Source organism: Carassius auratus, unplaced genomic scaffold (genome assembly GCF_003368295.1).
Source record: "Carassius auratus strain Wakin unplaced genomic scaffold, ASM336829v1 scaf_tig00012580, whole genome shotgun sequence".
Lineage (NCBI taxonomy): Eukaryota > Metazoa > Chordata > Actinopteri > Cypriniformes > Cyprinidae > Carassius > Carassius auratus.
The window spans coordinates 1-25,198 of record NW_020524300.1 but is presented as its reverse complement, the minus strand read 5'-3'; the positions used below and the strand labels follow the sequence as shown (position 1 = coordinate 25,198).

The following is a 25,198-nucleotide window of genomic DNA, read 5'->3' as shown; positions in this document are numbered from 1 at the left end:
CCAGTGCAGCACATGTTTTCTGATAATGCGGTTGCTCTTTCATATTGCCACGTGTTGTCTCTGGAACTAACCTGTATGTGTGTTTCATTCGTTACCTATGTGGGTGCAGCGAGCACTGGCTGTTTTTGTATTCACTGTGTTTACTGGGGAACTGGATGGGGTTTTTGAAGAGAGGGCAAGCCCCCTGCATTTAAGCCTAGTTGATTGACAGTTAATTCCCTCGCCTGGTTCCACACGCCTGCATTTCCTTCCTTCTGTAAATCTGATCCCACCAATTGGACTGTCATACACTCAGACACACACAGACACACAAACACACATACATACTGCACCCGTAATTAAACATGTCCTATCACACTGTCAGAGGTGGATTCCACTAGTCAATTCCCACTTACCATCACCTGTAACGAACCATCTGACACCAACCAGAAAATGGCAAATCGGACTAACTGTGTTGATGAATTACAGGAGGCTGGTTTGTTTTTTGGTGTGATTTTATCACCATGTAAATCCGACGGGAACGATGTGACAAACAGCTCTTGAAAGGCTTGCTGATGGGAGGTCACCAGTGTTGGAAAGTTACTTGCAAAGCTAATCTACTAATTATTTAAAATACAGTCAGTCCTTTTGGGAAAAAAATTTATACATTTCAAGCTACAAAAAATGTGTTAATTGAATTATTTAACAATCAATTTGAACATCAGAAGCTAAATATTTAGCATTTTGCATATGTATTTATTAAGAATAAGATGACGTTTATTTTTAAAATAAATGTTTACAATATTTTATTGTAAAACTTCAAATATTTTAGTTTAACATATATTTTTAACATAAAATATATGGTATTCAGACACCATACATTTGACAGCATTTTTCTGTAACGGTCTTGACCTGTTAAATCTAATATAATTTTTACTGTATACACTAATTATTTAGAAAACAGTTATATTAAATGGTTATAATTTCAATTTATATATATATATATATATATATATATATATATATATATATATATATATATATATATATATATATATATATATATATATATATATATATATATATATATATATATATAAAATATAAATTGAGCAAGAGAACCCTTTCAGAAACATAAAAAAATTATTTCAAACAACAACAAAATTTTTTTTTTAACATAGTAAGTTTACTTTTTTTAGTGCAAACAGTTTAACATTAAACATTAACTATTTTTTTTTAATTATTTTTTAGGTTAGATTCATTTGTACTTTTACTTATTTACCAACACACACAATCGTACTGTAGGAACCACTCTGTTAAGACCAAACTGTTTATAAGAGTTTTAATGTGCTTCAACAGGAAATTAAGTGTTAATTGATGGGAAGCATTTAAAGAAAGAAATGTGTCTTCGCCTGCAGATGAATGATTTCTCTTGAAAAGCTTGGTAGCGTTTCACAGAGATACATATTGTGTCTTCAAAGTATCAGCACCTTTGCTTAGTTCACACTTAATTGTTAGAGTATTTTTATCTCAACTTGCACACAACACACCTATACGAACCAAAGGGGAATATAATCTTGTTTAGCTGCAAAAAAAAAAAAAAAAAAAACAGAAACCACTTTTTGTTGTTTTTGTCATTTGTTGTTGACATCAGAAGTTGTTTACACCCATTCTTATGTTTCAAATTCATCTGTCACTTGGTAAAATTTAGACAAATTAGACCCTTTTATGATAAGGGTGAGAAGAAGAGCAGGACCAGGAGCCATTATTCTCCAAACCCATTTTTCTCCAAGGTTGTTGAGATTTATCTTTGGGTCACTGCACAAGTTGCACAGTTATATGCATTTTAAACATTCACAGTTTAGCTAGTTCTATAATTCTCTCTTCGTTTAAAGGAGTAGTTCATTGAAAAATGAAAATTTGCTATCAAAGATCTTGATGAATTTGTTTCTTGATGCTTATCAGTGGTTCCTCTGCGGTGAATGGGTGCCATCAGAATGAGAGTCCGAACAGCTGATAAAAACATCACAATAATCCACAAGTACCCAGCACCAGTCCAGTCCATTAAAGACATTAATTGATGGACTGAAGTCGTGTGGATTGCTTGTGGATTATTGTGATGTTTTTATCAACTGTTCGGACTCTCATTCTGACGGCACCCATTCACTGCAGAGGATCCATTGGTGAGAATGTAATGTAATGCTACATTTCTCCAAATCTGATGAAGAAACAAACTCATCTACATCTAAGATGGCCTCATGTTGAGTAATCATTCAGTAAAGTTTAATTTTGGAGTGAACTATTCCTTTAATGTGCCCATCTGTCAGGGTCAAGGTCACACAGTACATACTTACAGTACAGTTTCTATGTGAATCTGACTCCTGGATTTCTGTTGACAGGGAACTTCTTCTCACGCTGGCCCTCGGCCAGGTCTTATCACTGCTCATCTGTGGGATTGGCCTGACCAGCAAATACCTGGCGGATGATTACCACGCAAACACCCCCGTGTTCCAGTGCTTTCTCAACTACATCCTGCTGTTCCTGGTCTACACCACCACACTCGCAGTCAGGCAAGGTAAAGGTGGCTCCTTGAGGTTTCTGAGCAGTTTAATAAAAACACTGTCAAATGGCAACATAACTTGAGGTTATCTGTAAGACAAGGTGACGATAAGACCACATATTTTTATGAGAGACTGTTAGAAAAAGGTTATTTGAAGTTTTGCATTAAAATGTCTCTTTTCTGTCTCGTTTGTGACCTCTTCTGGGACTCTGGCAGAAACTTTCTAAACTACTAACCTGTTTCTATTCAGAAATATGTCAGTCAGAGTCCTGACTTTGATGCTTATATGCATTTTTTTTAACTAAGTTATATTTTTATATTATTGTTCAATTACAGACAAATTCTCTTATTTTCCTATATTCCAATTAATAAAAACATAAATGCATCATAATTTACTTTTGTCATTTTTTTTCTGAAGTAAACGCGAAAATTGTGTTTAGTTTAGTATTATAAATTGTTTAAATAACATTTATTTGTAAAATGTCAAATTAGCATACGTTTCATATTTCTAAGTATTTCACTTCATGTCTAGATGGTTAGTCAGGTTACAGGTGTTGTGCTCAGGTTTTAGTTCGTAATTGATTTCATGTTGAGCTTGGTGTTTTGGCACAATGTTTTCTGGCACACTTTCAGCAGGCTTAGAATAGAAATGGAAAAGAGTTGTGTTCTGAGCTGAGAAATATGCCATCTCACAGTCTATTTATATCAGATCACATGTGATTCCCTGACTAACACTCTTTTATACAGAAATCAGGTTGTTCTAATAAGCTCCTTTAAGATCATGAGTCATTTTTTGAAAGCTGAACGGGACCGTAAATGATTTTGGATGAAAATCTTTGCTGCGATACAATCGCATATCATACTTTTATACTATAAATATCACACAGAGTATGATTCAGATTGGTTAAACAAGCAAATATTTTTGTATAATGCTGCTAAACTCAGTATTTGTCATTTGAAATTGAATATTTCCATGAAAATGCAAGATTTTATGTCTGTTTGATTGGTAAGTAAATTAAAATTAAATTAAATTTATGCATTTAGCAGACGCTTTTATCCAAAGCGACTTACAGTGCATTCAGGCTATCAATTTTTACATATCATTTAAGTAATGATGTCATATGTTCGTACAATAGATGGACATGTCTAGATAATTATTATCATTATCCTTTGCAGTTTTGGAGACTTTACATAGACATATGCATATATATATATATATATATATATATATATATATATATATATATATATATATATATATATATATATATATATCAGCTAGTATTAAATAATAGGTGAAGATAGTATTTTTTTTGTTTTACATGTGATAATCTGAATAGTAAAAGTTTGGCATAGTAACTTTTAATCGTAGCTCTTTTTACACCCATAATGCATCATTTTAATTGACTGAACTGCTGAACTGTATTTTGAAGCATGCAAACATTGGACGCAAAGGCTGCGTACAAACTCATTATTTCAAGCACGCCGCTCTGAGCGAGCCGTCAGCGGCCCCTGACAAACCGGCGCAGTCTCTTTGTTCTACTCCAGTGACCATGGAGTTGAGTCTGCAGCCTTGGTAAACACGGCCACACGCTACAGAAAGTGGGCAGGTACTGTGTGTTTTTAGGATAATGAGAGGGCAATAAGAGCAGCTCCCTGTCAGCCGGTCTGTGTCCACAAGCTCCAGCTCATCTTCTATAGTCCCACAACGTAGAGGCTGTCATCTTAGCTTGGGTAAAGTGAAACTTGCTTTTCTCATTTCCTTGCCTTCCTGTCATCTCTTTTCACCTCTTCTGTGTAGCTTGTATCTGTTGTGACCCTTGTGCTCCGTTCAAAGTGGATTTAAACCACAGAGCTGCAGAACTGGAGAAGGACTAAGGAGGGAAATTAGCCTTTCTCTCTCTCTTTCTAGTAAAAACTGCATCACTTTTTACCGGTGAGACATAATGTGTTTTCCTGTACTAATGCGGCCAGGCAGTTATTAATTACTTGGGGCAAATGCTGATGGCTGACAGAAACATTTCGAGTGACAGCTTTTTGCTCTGCCCTGCAATATTAAGCCTGATTCATATTATGGCAATTCCAGAACACTGCGCTCCACTGATCAGAGGCAATTTTAAATACACCTTGTCTAACTTTTAATAAATTGAGAAAGCTTTCATTTGCTTAAGCCAGCCAAACCTCGGAGGCAGTGTTAGTTTAGTATCACTGAGATATTTTTTAATGAATTTTTATATTTATATTTTTCGGTTTTCATTTTGATTTTAGTTTGTAAATTGTATTGTGAGCTTTTGTTATTTCTATTAGCTTTGTCTATATGTCTTTACAGTTTTTATACATTTTTATTTTATTTTCAGTCTCAGTTATGAGTTAATTTAGTTGTTGTTGTTATTATTATTATTATAAGTTAATTTAGTTATCATTAATATATCAAGGCAAACTAAATAAAAATTACAAATGTATCTGAAAATTAATAAATTATTGTTATTATTATTATTATTTATTTCACTTAATTTATTTCAAGTATTAGTTATTTATATATGTCGAAATTAAAATTACTAAATTAAAACGATATGTTAATAATTAATTTTGCCTTGGCAGCTAGATTAAAATATACAGATTTAATACTAGATTAAAAAATATATATATTTGACATATACATATCTTCTATATATATATTAATAATTACTCAGAATGTTCCCAATGTCACAAGGTCCCAGAATGTCCCAGTTATTTTTCAAATCAAATGGATCAGACAAGCTGTGAAAATAAAAAACGGACTGATTTGTAATTATTACATATTTCAGTTATTTTATTTAAAGCATTAGTTATTTTCATATTTTAAGTTAAACTAAATAAAAATGCTAAATGTTCTATTTGACAACTAGCTGAACTAAAATAAATTTATTTTAAATATTTTATTTCAGTTAATTTATTTCAAGCTTTGATGAACATTTGAACATGGACCAAAGCGATCATGTTTTGATCCGAGGGTATGTCTTTTGTATTTTAAAAGAACAGTGTTTTTCTGATGCATCTGTTTGTTTCAGATGTAAATTTCTGAGCTGTTTAGACACTGCATTCATTGTATAAAGGGTCTTTTGATAGCGTACTGTATCAAGTAAGCTACATTAGTATCAGGTTCACTAATATTGAAAGATAAAAATGAAATAATAGTCTCCCAAAGCATGGGAGAACATTAGTGTATGAGAATAACTTGTCTACCCAGTGTGAGGACACAAACAGAGTCAGAATAGCTGTTGTTCCAGCAGGACGGGGCTACCCAGCATATGGCTCTCTCTCCTACAGTATTGTTGCAGAAATAGAAAACAAATGTAATGCATGCCAAAATTCTTCTTACCAATCTGTCAGTTGTGTACCAAGGCTGCCAAGTGGACGCTGGCAACGGGAAACGACTAGTGCATGGCAACAACGGTTATAATAACAAAAAAAGACACTGAAAACAGTTGCTGTGAGGTAGAAAAATTGAGGAAATCATGTGTGAAAACTGCACTCTGCCTTGGCTTTGTTCATGCCTCAAGGTTTAGTGCTGTCCTAAATGCCACCTTCAAATTATTTTGGTGACAAGATGTTGTATTGATGTTTATTTATCTACATTGTCTCTACAAATTTACATTTTTAGATTAAACAAATTAATTAATAATTTCTGATATTTATATATTTGATAAAAAATATTGTTTCCAAAAGTTTGATGTGTTTCTTTCATTTTGTACAGATTACCATAATCTAAAATGTAATTTCTAGCAACTAGAATTAAATGCCAACTTGCTGAAATAAAATAAGTTTTTTTTTTTTTCATATTCAAGTAACAATTTTTTCTAATAGTTAATGGTTTAAATTTAATTAAACTATACCCTAATGTATTTTAAAAGAATAATGTTTTTCTGATGCATTTATTTTTTCAATTGTATGTTTTATTTTGTTTGTTAAATTGGTTATGTTTACATTAATATATATTTATACATTTAGTTAAAAAAAAAAAGTAATGTGTCATTCAGCCAAGTATGGTGACCCATACTCAGTATTCGTGCTCTTCATTTAACCCATCCAAAGTGCACACACACAGAGCAGTGAACACACACACACACACACACACACACACTGTGAACACACACCCGGAGCAGTGGGCAGCCATTTATGCTGCGGCGCCCGGGGAGCAGTTGGGGGTTCGATGCCTTGCTCAAGGAAAGGGTTGACCCATAGGGTCGTGTTATTGCCAGCCCGAGATTCGAACCCACAACCCCAGGGTTTGGAGTCAAACTTTAAAGTATTGTCTCTTACAGTTTGATATGTGTCTAATTTTTTACAAATTATCATCAACTAAAATATAATTGGCAACTAAAATGAAATGGCATTTCATTAAAAGTAATATAGCCTAAAATGGCTGAATTTGACATCAAGAAATATTAACTAAATTGTCTGTTCTTCATGGGTATTAAGTAAGCCAAGACCGCTAGAATGTTGGACCGGTTCCAATAGATTCTGTGCCTATTGGCCTTGAGTTTTGGGGGCGTGGTGGTAAAGAGCCCCGCCTCCTCAGATTCATCACAACCATTTGACATTAGAGGCTTGTAAAACTTTTTGTACAACAAGCAATTGTTACTCTCCCCTAAAGAGCTGCATTCAATATGCTATGCATTTTGATATGTTACCCCTGATATTGATTTTATGCCGATGGGATTTGTTTTTACGCTGCCATCTACACGTCTGGAAAGTTGGCATCAGGGAACTTTTGAATCACTGATATTAGGGCGCAATCATATTTGAGATGTTTTGGAGCTTGATTTCCTGGTGGATTGCAAGAGCAAAATCAGTCCGTTTTTTTATTTTCACAGCTTGTCTCATCCATTTGATTTGAAAAATAACTGGGACATTCTGGGACCTTGTGACATTGGGAACATTCTGAGTAATAAATATATTTCCTAGCTAACCTGTTGAGGTCCAGCACTTGTCTTCTTATTAACAGTATTTTTCTTTTCCTTTTCATATTTCATACCTGTTGAATTGACCTGTTTTAAATTAATTTGACTTATAAACACCCTTATGAAAATTAACCATGATTTTACTATACTTAACCATGGTTAAACAAAGTTAGTGTAGCAAAAACCCAAGTTAATTTGTTAGTTACTATAGTTTTAAGGGATAGTTCACCCAAAAATGAAAATTCCAAAATCCAAGCTTTAAAATGGCAGTGAATGGGTATTATTTTTTAGTAGTACAGAAGAAGTCCAATAAAGCGCTTCCATCCATCATAAAAAGTGTCCCACATGGCCACGGGGGTGAATAAAGGTATATCACAATTTGATTAAGTGTACAGTCCTACTTTTGATTTATTCATCCAAATTTTGCGCCATTCTATGTTAAACTTTAAATTCCATTTTCATAATGGGCTTCTGTGATTCTATCTGTTTTAGGGTCCAACTTACGCTGCCTTCAGATGCATTTCAGTAGCTTAAAACATCCTGTTGAAATTCTTTTAAAATTGTAGGTTATTATGAAGTGGTCTCTGCTTTGTGTTTGTAGTCAGTTTGCAGCATATCCATCTCGCCATCTTCATTATCTCCTGCAAAATTGAGTGCTAGGATTGCTGGGTAATGTGTGAGGTCAGTGCTTTGTCCTCTGCGTTGATGATTACCCCTGAAAGCTTCTTTATTGGCTTTTTAGATTGCCAGCTGTATCCACTCCTTCTTACTGACACAGATTAGAAGTGTTGAGCTGGCAGGAGTGAGGGAAGAGATTTATTGTTTGCATTGCCACAGCACCTCGACTCTATCCTGTTCCCCCCGTGGACAGATAATCAATAAACTGTGTCCACACGATGATGAGGCATGGTGTTGAGTGTGAATAAGCCATTCACGGCCACACACGCATATATTCAATGCAATTTTTTGGATGTTTTGTTGGAGTGAGTCTGCATTGGCACAGACACTGCTTTTGTACAATCATATTTCTGTAGCTAAACTCACAAAGGTCTTGTTAATGCCAAGGTCATGGATTTGATTCCTAGCGAACAACACGCTTACGGATAAAATATATTTTGAATGCACTCTAAAACATGAAGAATTCAGAGCATAATAACACTGGTTTTCACAAGGACAGTTCAAAAATGTTAAAAATAAAATTTATAAATAAATGAACATATGCATTTACTTGTATTTTATTTGTGTGTGTGAGTGCATGTTTTTGTGACATATCAGGGCACAACTTTGTATAATGACATGGGTATGACACAGGTATAACAAGGAGAGGGTGACTTATGAGGACATAACCCATGTCCCCATTTTTCAAAACGCTTATAAACCATAAAAAATTTAGTTTTTCTGAGAAAGTAAAAATGCACAATGTTTCCTGTGAGGGTTAGGGTTAGGTGTAGGGTTGATGTAAGGCCATAGAATGTACAGTTTCTACAGTATAAGAAAAATTATGTCTATGGGAGGTCCCCACTTTTCACAAAAGTGTGTGTGTGTGTATTTGACATGCTTCCATAAGTTTTGCTTTAGGTGAAAATGTCAGCTGTAGATGAAGCACAGTATGACTGTATGCATGGATGACCTACTTACTACATTTGCCATTGATACATTTTGAGCATCCATTTACAATGTGATGAATAAATGGTAGCAAAATTAACTTGGATTTTTTTTTTAAGAAACAGTTTAATGAGCCTTTAGACAAAATCTAAAGTGAAACAAATTAAGTTTGCATATACGAGTATCATATTTGTTACATCAGGCTTTTGAGGCTCATATACAGTATATGATATAAGAGAATATGAAGCTCACATGAGTTTTATTCATATGGGTTTTATGCCCAAACCAAGTCGTTGCTGATATTTATAAGGCCATGTTAATATTTACTATTTTTTTAAACTTCACTTTGACTATTCTTGTGTAAGACTAAAGTAAAATGAAAAATTTGATTGCTTGTAATGTATTTTATATTCTCATTTTAACAAGATTTTCCAAAATGTATGGATAATCTAGGTCACAGCTGCTTCAGTCCAGTAAATTTTCATCTTGAAATTTTACCAACAGTGTAAAAGTTATTCTTGGATTTAAGTGATAAAAAGCAGTATGGTTTTCACAGTAATACAATATACAGTCTGAATGGGAAATAAAGGGCCTTTTACTTGTTAAAAAAGTATGAACTATCAATCAGATGACATAAGGCATTTAGTAGATTGTGTATCAAATATGATACAGTAAGCTTTAAATGGTTAAAATGCAAACAAACCACATGAAAACCAAACATCACTTGCTGAATTAAGTATACAATGTAATGAAGTTGTTTGACAACAGTGTAGCACACTGAATAATATTTTAAATACTAATTTTACTTGTTGGCCGTGTATTTACTATGCCATATGTGAGCTCTTTAGGGAGGATCTTAAAGAAATAGATCACTGAAAAATTCAAATTGTCATCACTCTCATGTCATTACAATTCCGTACAATTTTCTTTCTTGTGCAGAACACAAGAATTATTGAACAGTATAATATATACATAATATGCATCATTTTCATTAATTGAATCTGTTCTTTGAAATCAGTCTCCCGTCTCTGATGTCCACCTGGAAATAGGCTTCACAGAGGATTTCTGCATGATTTATTGATTTAACGGCTGCTTTTATCATAAGTGACTTATGTTCTGTGTTATGTGAGTACAGCTGTTATGTCTTGACTAATGCATTGCATAGCTACAGGCTTTTCTTTGGGGTTTATTCTACATCATAGCATCAACACAGATGTCCACATCTAGTTTAGTCTACTACTAACTAGCAACAGGCAGTAAAGTTTTATTTTTTTTTAAAGTGATAGTTCCCCCCCAAAAATGAAAATGATGTCATCATTTACTCATCTTCAAGTTGTTCATTGAATTTCATGAGTTTCATGAATATATTTTTTTCTGTGTGTTCAACAGCAGAAAGAAACTCATACAGGTTTGGGACATCTTGAGGATGAATAAATGATGACATTTTGGGGTGAACTATCCCATTTGAGTGTATTTTCTACTGAAAATGACAACAGTTTTTTATTAAATGATGCAGAAGAGACCATTTTTAAAATGATGTCTACGTACAGTATGTACTGTATGTATTGAATATATTTAAAAATGTAATTTAATCCTTTGATGCAAAGCTGAAATTTCAGTATCATTACTCCAGTCTTCAGTGTCACATGATCCTTCAGAAATCATTCTAATATTCGGATTTGCTGCTCAAGAAATATTTCTTATTATTGAAAACAGTTATGCTGATTAATATTTTTGTGGAAACCATGATACCTTTTTCAGGATTTAGAAAGTTCAAAAGAAAAGCACTTATACAAAATTCATTTTTTTTGGTAACATTAAAAATGACTTTCCTGTCACTTTTGAACATCACATCCTAGCATTTTTGTTTACATTTACATTACATTTTGTTTATAATATATAGTATTAAAATGTTTCCTTAAATGTAAGAACAACCAGCAGCCAGTCTCATTCGCAGCTGGCAGTTTTAGAAACTCTGGGAACACAGTGGGATTTGTCAGTGCTCTCTGGGAATGGGATTATTATATGGTCTGTCAAAATGACCTGTCTTTAAAAGTCATTTTCTCTTCCTTGTTTGACCAGCATGCTCTCTGCAGTCAGTCCCTTTAACAACACTATGATGAAATCTTTGTCACAGCTGCTTAATGTGGTCATTGTGTTAAAATCAATATAATGGCACACACCATTAACATTCTCAAGAATGGGAGGTGGCAATAGATAACATGATTCAAAAGCAAAATGATATGCCTCATGGAGAACGATTCTGTGTCATATATCATTATAAAGCTGAGAGGGAGAGTGCCACTACACAAAATATTCTGTCATCATTTAATCACCAACATGTCATTCCAACTCTTTTTTTGTCTATACCTGTATTATCTTTGCTTTTGTGTGGAAAGATATTTATAAAATGGATATTTATATTTATAAAGGATATTTAATTTTTATCTTATTGTATTGCATTTTATTTAATTTCATTCCTTTCCATTCCAGAATGCCCTGGAATGTCATCTAACACAAAGATTAGAGGATTTTATGAGAGGATTTGTCTGCTTGCATCATATCCCTGAGTAAATACATAAAAATATGATCTGATGTACTAAATTATATAAATATTTTGTCACACATTAGTTTGGGGACCAGTTTTCATTATTAACTACTACTTTTGCATCACTAAACTTCCAATTTGTTGCTTATTAATAGTTAGTAAGGTAGTTGTTAAGTTTAGGTATGGGGTAGGATTTAGAGATCTAAAATATGGTCATGCAGAATAAAGCATTAAAATGTGCTTTATAAGTACATTTTAACAGCCAATATACTAGCATGCAAATATGCAATAGTTAACAGTAAGAATTGGTCCCTAAACGAAAGTGTTACCAAATATTTTATAATAATGACATTATATCAGTCACAACTTGTGCTCATATCTACTCTCTCTTCTGAGAGATTTTAAATCTGCTGCTTCAATCATATTTCCAGTGCTTTTATCCTCTGTTGTAGCTTACAGATGAAGAGGATTTAAATGACTCTTCACCTTATTGTAAAATCTGACCCCACTGAGAGACATCCGCAAATGTTATTAGGTCTCCGGTTACTGTAATCTGTATTAAAATGTTTGATTGGGGAGACATGCTTTCTCTTTACATGTTTGCGAAAGGATGTGACATCTGCAGGATTTGATTGTCATTGAATATTAAAAATTAGATCTGCCTTTGCGTGTAACATAGGGTGAGCACCTGCTAATAAGCCCAAGGGGGGACAAGGGGTATGTTTCTGAGGGACAATGTGGGACACTGCCTTGCGCGGTGGTGCCCCCACCCCATGGGCAGACTCACTGATAGTGGTTTACCCATTTCTAGCACATACCACCTTACATGGTATATTAATAATGCCCTATTCCCCTAAACATGTGTAATTGCTGATGTACTGTATGCTTATGACAGAATCGACAAATGCACTACCACTTACGATTTACTTTAGCTATTTAATTTTATTTATTTTTCATTACAATTTATTCACTTTAAGAATAAATTACTGCTCATATACAGCATTCGCATTGAACAAGAGTGAATGATTTGTCCAGTTTTTTTTTTCTCTCATGTTTTTGTAATGTCTTGGGAAGCCAGAATACGCATGCATCAACAGAAACGGTTTGGTTTTTTTTTTTTTCAGCGAACCGTGCCATCCCTATTACCTCAATAATCAATCAATTACAGGCCTAAAACAATCATGCCCGAGCAGACGGATATTATCTCATCACACCGGCACCCGCGTCTAAATCAGTTGTATGGTCTGGTTTTCAGTCTAAAACAGTTGTGTCAAGTATAAATGTCTCGTCTGTTTCGGGAGGTGCGACTCCGCAGTCAGCGGAGGCTCGCATCTCCCAACTCGCACCGGAGGCTCGCAGTCGCACCTTTTTTTCTCAGATTTCGAAAAATCTTCGCGATCGACTTAAAATGCTTCCGAGATCGACTTGTCGACGCGATCGATGGCATGATGACTCCAGATATAGATGAGCGACCAACTTTTTTTGAGCCATTATTGATCATGCGTGACACAGTCTCAATTTGTGGGACGCATGAATTGGGCTTCAAACGCTGTGCGCGCATTTCATCTTTTCTTATGAGAACCTCATGTCATTTTATTCTTTGAAACTCTTTAACAGTCACACTTAAAAGCTTAATGTTAATTCAGTTAATGTGGTTTTACATAAATAATAAATATAAATAAAGATCATCAGCCGGTAATGAGACATACAGTAAAATTAAATTTTCACTTCTTAACTTACAGTACAGTACTGTTATTTTTATTTTTATTTTTTACAATCACAGCATACAGATGAAAGCTAACACTTGACATACGATTTGCTTTATATTCTTGCTGCTCTACCATCGGCTCATTCAGAGATTTTGCTTTTTTGGTCTGCAGATGTTCTCTTGACTTTACCAGTTGTCCTGAACTTTCATTTCCTAATTAAAGTTAAGCTGCAAGAACAAAACATTTGTTTTGTGTTTGATTAGATTAGAGCGATTATCTTTATTTTCTGATTCTTGGAGCCAGTGCCTTTTCACTGCTTTTCAACACCTCGAGAGTTTGACATGTTGAAAAGGCATAATGAATCAAGTAACTTGTAAGGGCTTTCAAAAAAATCCAATCCATCATCCGTTAAAAGTTTTTGGAATAGGTCAAGAATAAGTATGTTTACTGCAGAGAGATTGTGTTGTATTAGAAAATCAAAACAAGTGAGAAGGTCAGACTGCAAGAGAAAGTTAGTGATCACATTTCCACTTCCCTAATTTAAATAATATGCATAATGGGGAAACTGAATGTCTGCTGAATGTTGCTTTGCAATGATTTGTATCGTTAAAAGCACTGTACAAATAAACTTGAATTGAATTGAATCTGCAAAGACTTTTGTTCTTAAGTTCCATTCGTCTTGTTTTTTTCTTTTTTTTTCCTGCAGTGCTTCTGCCGTTAGGATCCTATAGAAAACTCCTATTTATTTCAGAAGCAGCTTTGCTGTGTCAAGAGATTGCTGCAGTATTGTAATAAAACTGGCTGTTGTATATTATCTCTTCACCGTAGGAGCGGTAGACAAGAGCTGTTTTTGGTTAATCTTTAGTTTCTTTGAAACTGACAAACAAGCTTTTACAAAATATGGATTGTGGAAAGTTTAAGTTGTACTCTGATATCGGAAGTCTCTTATGCTCTCCAAGGCTGTAATTATAAAAATAAAAAAAAGTACTGTAAAAATGCAAATATTGTGAAAATTTTTTACAATTTAAAATAACTGTTTTCTATTTAAAAATATTTTAAAAGCTAATTTATTCCTATGGATGCAAAGGTTAATTTAATTTTCAGTATCATTACTCCAGTCTTCAGTGTCATGTGATCCTTCAGAAATCATTCTAATGTGCTGATTTGCTGCTCAAGAAACATTTCTTATTATTGAAAACAGTTGTGCTGCTTAATATTTTTGTGCAAAGTTTGATACATTTTTTCAGTATTCTTTAATGAATAAGTTCAAAAGAGTATTATTTCATTTAAAAAATATATATTTGAACAATAGAAATGTCTTTATTGTAAATTCTTTTTGATTAATTCAATGTATCCTTGCTGAATAACAGAATTTCTTCCCAAAAATGGTAGTGTATGAACAAATCACTTATTTATTTTGGAGTAATTTTTGATTTATCATATGGTACCATCTGCTGTAATCTAATCTAACCTTAATATCTGAGGTCAAGTATTTTAATGATCAGCAAAAGAGGGTTGATCCAGGATAATGTTCTGTTTAAACTGTATTACACAACTTGGATGATTTTAATAGCTGGTTTCAACCTGCTTGACTTCAAAGCACTTCAAACAATTAATCGTTTTCCCAACCAGTTTGCACATACAAGTTTGTATTGATCGTACAAAATGGATTATACCACAGGAGACTGTCTTAATAAGTGAATTCACCATGCAACTTCACGTTTTCCCACAGGAGAAGAGAATCTGCTGGCGATACTGAAAAGAAGATGGTGGAAGTACATGATTCTGGGATTGATTGATATAGAGGCTAATTACCTGGTCATCAAAGCCTACCAGTACACCACACTGACCAGCGTTCAGGTATATTAAGATGTTTACGAGTCTGTGTTTGTGCCTTGTGAAGGAAAGAAAAGACAGATTATGAAACCTAAGAAGCAAAAAGGCAGTGGCTTGAGGCTTTTATTGGGTCTGTCCGACTGGCAGTTAAATCTAGCCTGTTTGCTTCACATTGCACTTGTCATTTAATCTTCATTACAGCGCTGTTAGTGCTGAAAGAGCCTTATTCACGTCACTGCTAATGGTGTTTGATTAGTGGCCAGAGGAGGTCTCTATGATTATTAGAGATTCCAGCAGAGAATAGGATCGATTTTTCTTCACTTCGTCACTCTTCTGTTGCCATCACCGATGGTCATTACAAGCGCCCCTGTTGATGCAAAGATTGTCATCAACTATTTGTTAGCGAATGTGCTGGCATGCTGTCATGTATTAGCCTAGCCTACCCTACCATTAGACATTAAAAGGGACATTCAGACAGGCTTTTATCAGACCTGCAGGCGTAACTGAGAGAATCAGCTCTGATCGATAAGGATTTTATAATGTGCACAACAGAGTACATCTTAAAACAAGACTGTGCGGTGGTGTTATAGATTTGTTTTTGGTGATAAGAGCCCATAGCATTATGATAGGTAAATACAGATGCTGCCCAAAAAAACAAACAAACAGCACAAAGGCATCATGCCCTTTCAGATTTTTGTGGGTATTGATTGCAGCTTGTAAAAAAGTACAAACCCCTATTTGCACTATTTTTTTCGTGAAGTTTGCTTGTATAGAATAGTTCACCCAAAAATGAAAATTCTCTCATTAATTACCCTCATGTCATTCCAAATTGGTAAGACCTTCGTTCATCTTGGGAACACAAATTAAGATATTTTATATGAAATCCGAGAGCTTTCTGACCCTCCATAGACAGCAAGGTAACGGCCACATTCAAGGCCCAGAAAGGTACCAAGAACATTGATAAAATAGTCCATGTGACATCAGTGGTTCAACCGTGATTTTATGAAGCTATGATAACACTCTTTGTACACAAAAATAACAACTTTATTTAGCAATTCTTCTCCCCCAAGTTACTATCTACCTTCATTATCGAGAGTTACACACTGCATGTGCATGCTCTCTTCTGCTCGTACACAAGTCACAGCACAACAAGTCTTTATTTTTTAATTTCTTCGCACACCAAAAGTATTCTCGTAGCTTTGTAAAATTATGGTTGAAACACTGATGTTACATAGACCATTTTAACAATGATCTTACTACATTTTGTGCTTTGACTGTGGTAGTTACTGTACCTTGGTGTCTATGGAGTGTCAGAGAGCTCTTAATTTGTGTTTCAAAGATGAACGAAGATCTTACGGGTATGGAATGACATAAGGGTGAGTAATTATTGACAGATTTCTTTTAATTTTTTGACGTATAATCTCTTTAAAAGTGTCAGAAATCACCCATGGCTAAATTTGGTGAGTCAAAATGAATTGAGCCTTCCACAGATTATTTGCTTTAAATTAGAAATTGTATTATCATATACGTCACTCTGTTAAATCAAACATTTGTTATTTCTGCAAAATTACATTACATTTCTTTCATGTTTCAAAACACTTGTGAGTGGCAATAAAAGTGCTTTCAATTTTATCCATATGGCAATGTTTTATTAAGCTCTTGTTGTACATGTCACAGCATTTTGGAAATAAATTGTCCAAAGTGGTGCTTAAAAGTTAATGCTCTTTTTGTGTTTTACATGACTCTGTATTGCAAGTGCAATATTTATCGGGTGAGCTATAGAGCAAATTTACTACATCAGAAAAGCTATACATATGAAGCTGGTTATGTGATGCAAAGCTCAAAATGTATTAATTTACAAATGATGCACTATGGTAAAACTGTTTTCAGGTCATAACATAGTATTTTGCAAAGAACTGCAAAAAAAGTTAATTCTTTTAGTCTATATTCTGCCCAAAAGTTGTTGGTATTTTACTGCCAGCAGTGTTCATTTCAGCTAGAACAACAGTAATAAAAGATATGTTTTGGTACATATTTTTCAAAATGTAGATAAAGGTACTTTTTTTCAGTATGCTTATGATGCTTTTGCACATAATATTTCCAGTCTTATTTACAACCCAAGTTTAATCAAGTTGCAAGTTTCAGTCAAGTACTTTGCATACTTGTTTAAATATTTTTTGTGGTAGGCAAATTCACTAAACGACTGCTAAGTTTACGTATGTGATTTTTCAAGTGCACAAATGTGCATCTTATTCACAATCCACACTCAATCAAGTTTAATCAGACACAAGAATTGCAATTAACTTTTTCCTTTAGTGAATTAGGGGAAAACATAAGCAGACAATGCATGCAAATAAACAGCGTAATCATTGTGAATTTCAAATATGATTTCTTTTTGTGGAATAGAATTATTATAAAAATATCAAAGTTGCTCTAATCTATACATTGAAACTGCATGATCACTGGCTGTCAAGTTAAGTTGCAGCTTAGCTCAGTTTATTAAACACAATAATACTGTATAATTGCTCAGAATCTGAAACTCGTCCACTTGCAGGCAACATTACTATTATTTCAACATGTCTTACACATGTACTGTACATAGAACTACCATATTGTTTGGGTCATGTTTTATCTTGCCTAGGGCATCCAGTGAGCCAAAACTACCTCAAAATAATAGGTGCATGATGTCCCTGCACACATGCACTGATTTGTTTTCAAGAGTCTTATTTTTTGAACGTGCGCACTGCGACCAATCAGCAGGTACAGCCAGTTCAGGACTACTCTGGTGCCTGTGCAGCCTGACCTGTGTGTGTTATCTGTCTCTGTGTTCTCTACCAAGCACAAAAGAGAATTAGATTCTCACTGTGGTACAGTTCATACAGCTCAGAACCACTGGAGACAGCAGCGTCAGCAGGTCAATCAAACACCGAATCCCTGGAGCACGCCACCAGAGTTCCTAATTATTTCTACTGCATTGGTGTGCAACCAACTTTAATATAAATACTATAGATGAGCGACGCTTTGGTGGTGTTAGATGAGAAATCTATGGAAGCTTGTTTCTGCCACAGGATGAGAAAGAAGCTAATTGCTTTTTATCTCATAATTCTGACTTTTTTTCTCACTATTCTGAGTTTACATCTCACAATTCTGACTTTTTTCTTGCAATAAACAACTGGCACTTCTGATGACTTTTCTACAAATTTTGAGTTTACATCTTGCAATTCGGACTTTTTTTTCTTGCAATTTGCAGGATATAAACTCAGAATTGAGAGAAAATGTATTATTGTATTTATTTCTAATTTAGGTCAGTTGTATTATCAATGCGTTCCTATTGGTCAGTGTTAGAGGAGCCCAGCTTAGCCTGACAGTTAGCCTGCTCCGGACCAGGTTAGTTTCCCAACATGCCAGAGTGACTGAGCTTGAGCTATGGTAAGTTTGCTTTATGAAACCAAATCATGTGAAAATAAGTCAGACTAACTAAAATAAGCCTGGCTTATTTGCTAAGCTTGTTTCATGAAACAGCCCCCAGGAAACATTCTGACGTTTCTAGTCTAACTCGACAGCTTGTTTGCTGAGGTCAGTCGGATTGCTGCTCATCCCACACAGGAGCGCATCATGTTTATCTCTTCACTGTGAAAGAGATGCTTCCTACCTCCCAAACCTTTGCGTGCTGTTTCCCCCGTGGTTCACAACAAGTGTATTTTACCATTTTTATGTAGACAGTAATGAGGTTACACAGTGGCTCATCAATATTAATAGGCAGTCATGCCAAAGCATGCGATGGAGCCACTCTTTTAAACATTTGCCCATTAAAGGTAGATGATTACTTGTTATAGATGGTCATGGTGTTGGCTGAGGTCTAGAATGCAAATGTCTTGACTATTTCTGCTTATATGTTCTCCTTTTTCTCCTTTTCTCTTTTTTTCATTTTAAAGCCCAAAATTTTGTTTGAACAAATGTCTCTGATTATGGTGCATAAATGGAGGCGTAGTATGCATTTTATGATTGTGATTTATGATCATTATATCTCTTGTGTGTCCTTCAGTCATTGAGGCCTTATGAAATGTCTTTTCTACCACACTAGAGGAATATCTATCTATCTATCTATCTATCTATCTCTCTGTCTCTCTGTCTGTCTGTCTGTCTGTTGTTCCATCTATCAGTTAACTTTCATTCTGTCTATCTATTTATCGTTCTATTCTATCAATCTGCCTGTCATTCTATCCATTTATCACCTATCTTTCTGTCGTTCTATCTATCTATCTTTCTGTCGTTCTATCTGTCATTCTATCAATCTATCAGTCAACTACCATTCTGTCTGTCTGTCTATGTATCTGTCATACTATCTATCGTTCTATGGTTATATCTATCGTTCTGTTGTTCTGTCATTCTATCAGTCAACTATCGTTCTATCTGTCATTCTATCTATTCTATCAATCATTCTATCATTCTATTGTTCTGTCGTTCTATTTATCGATCAACTATCATTCTGTCTGTCGTCTTATCTTCTATAATTGAGTTTGAATTTAAAAATGCTTTTTGTGAGTTATTTTGCATGAATATGGGATGTCAAAACATATTCCGTTTTTTTTATTGAATACAGTTTTTCAATGTATTCCACAGCTGCTGGACTGCTTCGTGATCCCTGTGGTGTTGCTGCTGTCGTGGTTCTTCTTGTTAGTCAGGTATAAAGTGCTGCACTTTGTGGGTGTGGGCGTGTGTCTCCTGGGCATGGGCTGCATGGTGGGCGCAGACGTCATGGTGGGCCGACAGCAAGGCCTCGGTAAGTCCGTCCCTTCACAATGCCGTGGTACACTCTGAATATTATCCCACACAATAACCCTCTCTCGTTTCCCCTGGGTGGTGCTTTGTATCACATGCAGCCATAGTCCAGACATTACATCAGAGTAAAGCACTGCCCAATCCTCCTGAGAATCCTGGCTCATGCGGACTGATTCAGTTTCAGAGTACTTTATTAAATATGAATGGACAGTAGGGGCTTGTGCTTACAATTTCACACACAGCTTTCCCACAGGGCAGTCTAATGAAAATCAAACTAATTTGCAGCAATTCTACTGTTGTTTGAGTTGTCTCTGAATAATGTACCTACCACTGAGTGAATGTTACATTTACATTTATGCATTTGGCAGATGCTTTTTTTCAGAGTGACTTGCAGTGTTAAGTATATGTTTTATTAGTATGTGTGTTGTGTTTCCGGAGAATTGAGATTTCTTACATATGTATTGCTTTGATTTTAAGCTACAGAAACTAAAATAACATTTTCATTGTCATTTTTTTTTTTTTTTTTAAGTTTTGAGTTTGAATTCGAGTACATTTTTTTAATATATATTTCTGAAAGGTGTATGACCTAATATAACACTAATGTCTGATCTATACAGGGGGACCATAAACTCATGGGGGATTTATTGGTTCTTGCGGGTGCGACGCTCTACGGCATCTCCAACGTATGTGAGGAGTTCATCGTAAAAAACCTGAGCCGGGTCGAATTCCTGGGAATGATGGGTCTCTTTGGCTCCTTCTTCAGTGGTATCCAGCTGTGAGTCTCTTATTATGAACTTTTAAAGGGATCATGAACTGCCTTTGTTATTATCTACTGTTCTCTGAGGTCCACTTATAATGTTATCAATATTATTATTATTATTATTTGTATTTATTTTGTACTGACTATATCAGATCCGACAGAAATGTTGCGACATACAAGTGTGAGTAATTATTACTTGGTCTGTTATAATGATCTTTTGATATGTACTGAGTATTTACGCGTTTTTAACCTAAATCACAGCAGCATCCATTTAAGGATGTAGGCTGACAAACATACACAACTGTTAGCCAATCACAGCAGTGGGCGTTTACTTCTGAGTCTACAATCCACCACAGCTATTCAAACAGAGCGTTCTGATGAGGGGGTCAAAGCAGGACAGAAAATGGTCTATTACTTCTAAATCATGTTTTTTGAAGTGAACAAAGGACCAAGTTCATACTGACGCAGTCTGGAATTACATTAATAATAAAGTTAATCCACTCTTTCCTAATGTTGGCATCAGAGGAAATTCAATGCAAAGACTGTTTTGGCACAGCTTGGCACTGGACAGCATCTTGTTGTCTTCTGAGCCATCTTTATTGTTTAGTTTCTGTGTAAGACCTGCGTTCGTCTCTCTCGTTATTTACTCTGCATGCGTGAATTGGTGGGCGGGGCTAAACAGCAGGGCTAAATTTACAGTTACACTTAAATTGAAATCGAAATTGCTATATAAAATGACATTGTCTATGATATTGGCATTGGCCACTTTGAATGACTGTAAATTAGGAATGCACAATATATACTACCGTTCAAAAAGTTTATATATATATCAGCTAGTATTAGATATTTCATTGTTCTTTCTCATTTCTCCTATTTTTATATTTATATGAAAATTGCTGTCATCTATTGGCTCGCTATAGTCTATCACCACTGAACTCTAAAAAAGACACTTTTCTCCAAGTTTCCTTAGGATTCCCTCTCAACTGTTTAACCATGATTATTTAATGTTCTAACAGCACATCACCTTCACACGTTTTTCATAGGAATGTAATGATTTTTATAATTGGATTGCAGTCATCCTCAGATCCTCCTCACAGTTTGACGTTTACACAGTCTGCATGTTTAATTATCATTTCCACCAGAGCCATTTGGATCTCCGGCACCACATATCCCAGCTACTTCCAAGCGTGAGCCAACTGGAATGTTCTCGTCTCCTGTCTTTTTATCCATCTGCAAACGAGGCCCATTTGGACCGCCTGCGTCCTGCAGCAAACATTCAGCAGCTCCAGCTGGAGTCCGCATTCTCATCTAACACCTTTATTCCCCCGGTGCCGGAGCTTCAATGCGCTTTAACATCTATATTTGTGGCGTATTTACATAAATGCCAACGACACTGTTTACCCATGCCAGTTGGGTGTAATTATGCTGAAAGGCATTCATATCTGACAGCAGGCTGGAATTATGGACGACAGTCAAACCCTGCTTCCACTTAAAGTCTGACTGCTTCATAAAAGGCTCTGGAGGAAGCAGAGTGACAACCTCACTGGATATAGAATATTCTCTCTCTGCCTGCATCAAATAGTTTCATCTGAAGGCTTCAGGGCTTCAGGAACGGTCTCCCGCTGATGCCTCTAGATGCTGTCGGACGATGAGACTTGTAGCCTTGGCAACAGAACATCAGCGCAGCCTTGTGATGGCTCTACAGAGGTGTCACACAGGGCCAGAGGATTGTTTTTTTGGGGGGGGGGGGGGTGACCTGTCATTGTTAGTAAGTCAGAAAAGCTCATACAGAACCGGTCGAGTGTCACAAGAATCCTTCGGACTGTTCAGGAGGGCTTCAGGGGAGATTGACTGCTCTTTGCTCAGGCTGGGTGGATTTATCGCACTGCCCATTGTTGCCGAAATCGGCCACCTGTCAAAATGAAGCATGCTGTTGAGACTTCGGCGCTGTCGCTATTTATCTTTTATTGACGTTCTAGTTTTTCCCTAGCTCAGCTGTGCTCACCTGTGGCTGATGGGAGTTGTGCTGTGTTTCTGTTTTTCAGGGCCATTATGGAGCACAAGGAACTTCTGAAGGTCCAGTGGGACTGGCAGATTGGTAAGCTGGTGATTTTGACTGTTTAAACACTTGGGGCCCTGTCGCAGCGCAAGTGTGTTTGCTAGTTTCAGTCTGGCGCCGTTCACATTTTCCTGTCCAGCGCCACGTCGTTTAATTAGCAAATGCATTTGCGCTCATTTTTGAGCCCATGGTCTAAAAAAGAGGTGTGTTCTGGCGCATTGCTATTTTAAGGAGCTGAAAATAGACTGCACCATAGACCAGCTCAAACCTGGTCTAAAGTCTAAAGTCAATGGCGCAAAATGCTTTTGTCATTTAAAGAGCGCGTTGGTAGAAAACGCGCCTTTGGGCGGGTCCACAGTGCTCGCTGACTTTGCTTATTACACACAGGGATGCGCATGACACAAACATGCCAAATATTAAAAACAAAAGGATTACAGTGTAAAATAATATTATTGTGTAGGCTTCATAAATATAAAAATGTAATGATGGATTGTCATTGTGTGTATTAGAATTAGGCTACCTATTTGCAATTTAGCCTATTACTACTTATAATGATGAATGAAATTGGCTAATTAATTGAACAATCGTGCCAATACACACACATATAAATTAAATGACTCATCGTGCAGAGCTTTGGTGGAATCCTGCTTTTCCCGTAGATGCTTCACGCGCGAGCAGATCGGTTTCTTCGTTTGAGAAGCATTCAGATTTTCTGCCAACAAATTCCACCATGTAAATAGCAATCCGCCATGGCGCGAGCGCATCTCCCTCTTAAAGGGAATGGGAGATGACACTCTGATTGGTGTATTGAACGTTACACCCATTTCTCATTAAGAGAATAGGGACAACCCATTTTCAAAAATGGACCGTTTTTCCATCGTTAAAATGGCAAAAGTGGATGTGGACACCTGAGTGCACCTGCACCATGAGCTTTACACTTTGCGTTTAGATCATTAAAATAGGGCCCTTGGTCTCCTTTCACAATGTACCACTGACACTGAAATTTTATCTTAAATGCTATTAGTCTTTTATGCTCCCAAAAGAGCATTTATTTGATCAAAAATACAGTAAAATTGAAAAAATATTACAATTTTAAATAACAGATTGTTGTATTGGTCAGAAGGCAACGATAATTTTTGATTAATTAATTAATTGCATGACATTAAGAATTTTATTTTTTATCGCTTCTTTTCATAAGGATAAATTTTCAAAAAGTACTTCTATATGAGTTTACACTTTTATTTATTTATATTACACTAAATAAGGGTATTTTGTTTTTATTGGCACCAAATCAGCATATTAGAATGATTTTCTGAAGGATCATGTGACACTGAAGACTGGAGTAATGATGCTAAATATTCAGCTTTGCATCCCAGGAATAAATTACATGTTAAAATATATTAAAATAAGAATTAATCGAGTCATGTGTTTTTCTGATCATATTTCTAACAAGAATTCTATTTAGTTTGTCAACCAGTAAGCATTTTCCGTTTATCTTTGGAATGCTTTGTGATTAGATATAACAAAATATGCATCATCAATAGCGCTTTGTTTCCTCAAATTAGGCTGGATAGCTTTCATTGCAAATATAAATCACAAAGTGCCTAAACCACAATCCAGACCCCCGCTTTCAAGGGACCTTGTGTGCAACCAAGTTTTGAAAACAGCTTTCATAGCACTGCCCTCATATATACACGGGTCTGGTGTTGAAACCTCCTTAGAAACAACACCAGACAGCTGTGAATGGATGGGGCTGATTAAAAATTGCTGTGCACGTGCTGCTGAGCTCAGGGAGAGATGCTGGAGCGGCAACATAACCACACGATGTGACTTTCAATTTGACTTCCTCACAAATGATAACAGGCATATTTAAACTGTTGACAAAAGACAATTAACAAAATTAATTGCTTATGCAGTCTGCGACATCTCTACCCCATGTTTAAATACACATGCCCACTCACATCTTATTAGAAAACGAATGCACAAACACAAAAAAGCAGTAAACCACTCCAGGCAGTGCGTTACAGTAATTTTACCATGGTTACTGTTAAATGCATCTTGTTAGAAATAATTACAAATATTATTCGGTTTGTAATCCCATTTAGGTGAGACTTGGCAAAACTAGTGTTCTCAAATGGAGTGTATTTTATGACCCTTGAAGTCACTTAATTTAATCCAGATTGATGCCCGGTGCGGCTTGATGAAGTGTTGAGAGGTTGTGCCAAAGGCAGCGTTTGGGTTGGATCCCGGGAGGATGCTGGCTTGTCACAGGGACATTAGCAAGTCTAGAGTCGCTCGAGGGGGCAACGTCATCAACTGTCAGGGCTGTTGCAAGTCATGCGCTTTATGCCAGAAAAAGGAACATCTCCCGCCAAACTGTGATGCCCTTGAAAAATAACGAGGGCATGTTGAATACA

General features: G+C 35.7%; 1 protein-coding gene across 1 annotated transcript in view; it reads left to right on the top strand.

Annotated features, from left to right (window-relative positions):
* The window catches only part of LOC113073621 (solute carrier family 35 member F1-like), a 30,427-nt gene extending 7,566 nt beyond the window's left edge, over window positions 1-22,861 (top strand). The window contains exons 2-6 of the mRNA XM_026246441.1: window positions 2,307-2,554; window positions 15,077-15,204; window positions 19,804-19,963; window positions 20,581-20,737; window positions 22,768-22,861. Of these exons, the coding sequence (XP_026102226.1) occupies window positions 2,307-2,554; window positions 15,077-15,204; window positions 19,804-19,963; window positions 20,581-20,737; window positions 22,768-22,846 (772 nt within the window). The 3' untranslated portion in view covers window positions 22,847-22,861. The remainder of the gene's footprint in view (window positions 1-2,306; window positions 2,555-15,076; window positions 15,205-19,803; window positions 19,964-20,580; window positions 20,738-22,767) is intronic.
* Window positions 22,862-25,198: the final 2,337 nt, after the last annotated feature.